Source organism: Rhinopithecus bieti, unplaced genomic scaffold (assembly GCF_001698545.2).
Source record: "Rhinopithecus bieti isolate Rb0 unplaced genomic scaffold, ASM169854v2 scaffold_15185, whole genome shotgun sequence".
NCBI lineage: Eukaryota > Metazoa > Chordata > Mammalia > Primates > Cercopithecidae > Rhinopithecus > Rhinopithecus bieti.
In genome coordinates, this window is record NW_016808100.1 from 806,930 (window position 1) to 810,247 (window position 3,318).

At 55.7% G+C, this 3,318-nt stretch overlaps 1 protein-coding gene across 1 annotated transcript; it reads left to right on the top strand.

Annotated features, from left to right (window-relative positions):
- Positions 1 to 6: 6 nt before the first annotated feature.
- Positions 7 to 2,918, top strand: CBLN1 (cerebellin 1 precursor). The gene is made up of 3 exons (XM_017885567.1): positions 7 to 299; positions 459 to 578; positions 1,835 to 2,918. Exons 1-3 carry the CDS (start codon positions 36 to 38, stop codon positions 2,030 to 2,032), a joined length of 582 nt encoding a protein of 193 aa, XP_017741056.1. The 5' UTR covers positions 7 to 35; the 3' UTR covers positions 2,033 to 2,918.
- The last annotated feature ends 400 nt before the right edge of the window (positions 2,919 to 3,318 follow it).

The following is a 3,318-nucleotide window of genomic DNA, read 5'->3' on the forward strand; positions in this document are numbered from 1 at the left end:
CGGGGGTGGGGGGCGGGGTGGGCGCCGGAGGCGCGATGCTGGGCGCCGTAGAGCTGCTGCTGCTGGGGGCCGCGTGGCTGGCGGGCCCGGCCCGCGGGCAGAATGAGACGGAGCCCATCGTGCTGGAGGGCAAGTGCCTGGTGGTGTGCGACTCCAACCCCACGTCCGACCCTACGGGCACAGCCCTGGGCATCTCTGTGCGCTCCGGCAGCGCCAAGGTGGCTTTCTCTGCCATCAGGAGCACCAACCACGAGCCGTCCGAGATGAGTAATCGCACCATGATCATCTACTTCGACCAGGTGAGTGCTCCTTCCTCCCGCGGCGTGCAGATTGGGCTGGTGAGGGAGGGGTGGATGGAAGACCGATGCCCGGTCCTCTGCAAGAGCTCTGCGGAGGCGCGGGGACGACAGTCCGGGACCGATTGCTGCCCACTCCCCTTCGTTCCCGTCTCGTTATAGGTACTAGTGAACATTGGGAGCAACTTTGATTCAGAACGCAGCACTTTCATCGCCCCGCGCAAAGGGATCTACAGTTTTAACTTCCACGTGGTAAAAGTCTACAACAGACAGACCATACAGGTCAGCCGCCGCCTCGGGCCAGGCCCTGGCCCCGTAGCGGGGTTACTGGCCGCAGGGGTGCTCGGGCTTTCCGGAGGTGGTAGGCAGAAGTGGCGGCTGCATGTACTTCGGGCTGCTTGGAGGGACAGATAGCGGGGCCTCTCAGTTCTGTGGCTTCAACTGCCCTCTGCTTTCCCTGTCTCTGGCTCTTGGGATCCAGCTCCATCCCCCCAGAGACAGAATTTTCTGCTTCCGCCTTCCGGGCCCCTCCGAAGGGTTCCCTGGATTGCAGGGACTTCCTTGTAACTGCTGTTGTTAGCGCCCCAGACAGCTGCCGCTTGGGGAGCCTTCCCCGACTTGGATGCTTGTCTTCAGCACCACGGACAGGGCCCCCGTTTTCTCCCACTTGCCCCCATCCCCACCCCGTGCGGACTCTGGGTTTTTGAGCTAGCAGCATTTAGCCCCGGGGGGTGAGGGGTGGAGAGAGAAGGGAAGGAGGGGGCGTAGTGCTACTCTTTCCCGGCTCCAGCCGTGTCCCACAAGCACTCGCCGGCTCTTCGGGTCCCCAGAGATGTCCAGGTTTCCCTTGGGCGCCGAGAGAGGCGGGACGCACAGCTGGGGAGAGGGCGCGAGGCCCTTGACTGACGGTGCCACCACAAGGGCAAAACCAGGCTGTGGCGGGCGCGGCTGGATGGGGGCGGGAATTGAGCCTGTGGTTTGGGGAGAAAATACATTGTGCCGCTCGGTGCGAGATTTCTAATCAGAAATCACGGTGGCTTCTCCACTGTGTCTTGGCAACTGGGTCCAGGAGGGATCAGGGGCTCTTCGTTTATTCGTTTTTGTTTTTCCGGTGGCGCCGGAGGGAGCCTGAGTTGCTGCGGCTTTTTTGTTTGTTCTTTGTTTTTTGAGGCTGAGGGGAAACGGGAGAGAGGTCAAAGGCCTCAGGGCGCTAGAGCCACCTCATGGGTTTATTAAATTGGATCACAGAGCACAGTCGAGATTCGCTTGGCGCGCTCATTTGAGAAACTGGAATAAGAGCAACTCCCGTTTTGGGGACAGACCCTTCCTGTCACCCAGATGTGTGGTCTTTCGCCCCACTGGAGCCTCAGTAGTAAGCTGCAAAGCCCCTTTTCCTCCATTCGCCCCCCCGCCCCACACCACCTCTCCGTGCTTCCAGGTCTTACAGGCTGTTAGCCAAGCAGGGGAGAGGTTCGCTCCACCGCGGCTTCGGTGCCTGTCTAGGTTGCGCCTCTGAAGCGGGCCTTTCTCTTTCTCAGGTGAGCCTCATGCTAAACGGGTGGCCGGTGATTTCAGCCTTCGCTGGTGACCAGGACGTGACCCGGGAGGCCGCCAGCAACGGAGTCCTAATCCAAATGGAGAAAGGCGACCGAGCATACCTCAAGCTGGAGCGGGGAAACTTGATGGGGGGCTGGAAGTACTCGACCTTCTCCGGATTCCTCGTGTTTCCTCTCTGACTGGCTCATAGCCTGAAGGGAGGCAGGGAGAGGGCGAAGGCAGAAAGGGGAGTGAAAAAGAGGCTGAAATTAAGAGGGAGAGAAAGCAGCACGACTTGAAACTTCCTACATGTTCTGTAACTGTATCTGGGTAAAAAGGTGCGCGCCAGCGGTGGGACAACTTTGTCCATTTCCTTATTAGGAGACATAAATTTCGCTTAGCTCTGCGCAATCCCGTTTCCAAAAATAAACACGCCTCCCCCATTCCAGTTGCAGTAATCAAGAAAGAGATGGCCTTGTCATTGTTTCTTATCCCCCAACTTCATGTTCCCTGCAATTTATTTAAAGAAACTTTGTATTTCACTACATAATCTGAAATCTTTCTCCCTAGCCCCCTCTGAATCCTTCTGCCTACTGAAATCTAATATATTCCCCGCCCCCAACCTTTTTTTTCAGTTTGGAGAGGGGGTAAGGTTTTTTTTGTTATTGTTGTTTTGTTTTGTTTTGGATGGGGAAGGTAGTTTTAATTTGGCAAGTGTTGCTCTTCTTAAAACACTGCTCAAGTTAATTAGCTGAAGATACTTAGTGTCCTCGGCTGCTTGTTAGCAGAGAAAGGACTCACCTTAGTGGTGACTGGTTTAAAAAAATATGAATATATATCATTTGTACACGAAGAACTCTTCCCAGTGGAAACTGGCTGTGTTTCCGTATTTCTATGTCCTACTCGGAGTGATCGTGAAATCTAAGGCTGCTTGATGTTCTGATGCTCGTCAATGCCGTCGTGCTCTGTGGCTCCACGAAACGCCAAGGAGCTTCTTCGGGACGCTTCCTCTTCCCCTGTAACATACGTGTGAATAGCCAAGATTTAATTTTGCTTTAATCTAATAAAGTCGAAGCGGGACTTTTATTTTTCTGAAACAGCTTTCTAAGCTCTGCATCTTCCCCAGCTGGGAGGTTGGGGGTCGGGGGTGCCAAAGGGCGAGGTTCTGAAGGGCAGGAGACTTGGGAGAACGTAACCATAGAAAGGCCTGGGCGCGAGGGCTTCCTCGCAAAGCCAGCCTTGCCCTTCTTCCTGCGCCAGGCCAGGGGCCAGCACTGCATTCGCCTGTGTTTACAGCTTTGGCGCAAACGTAAGAAACGTGGCCGATATCTTCCTTGGCCAGGCGCGGCCGCCAACCCGGGAGCGAAGTTTGATTTTTTTCTTTGCGTTCCAAATGCATCAGGAATAGTCCCAGTTTGAGGACCCAAACCACTCTGCCTGGAGCGGCAGACTCCTCACACCTTCTGTCCCCGGATATCTCCCACCG

Coding starts and splice junctions, on each gene's coding strand:
- CBLN1 (XM_017885567.1), top strand. CDS start 36: ATGCTGGGCGCCGTAGAGCTGCTGCTGCTGGGGGCCGCGTGGCTGGCG. Junction 300..458: donor TGATCATCTACTTCGACCAG/GTGAGTGCTCCT, acceptor GTCTCGTTATAG/GTACTAGTGAACATTGGGAG. Junction 579..1,834: donor ACAACAGACAGACCATACAG/GTCAGCCGCCGC, acceptor TCTCTTTCTCAG/GTGAGCCTCATGCTAAACGG.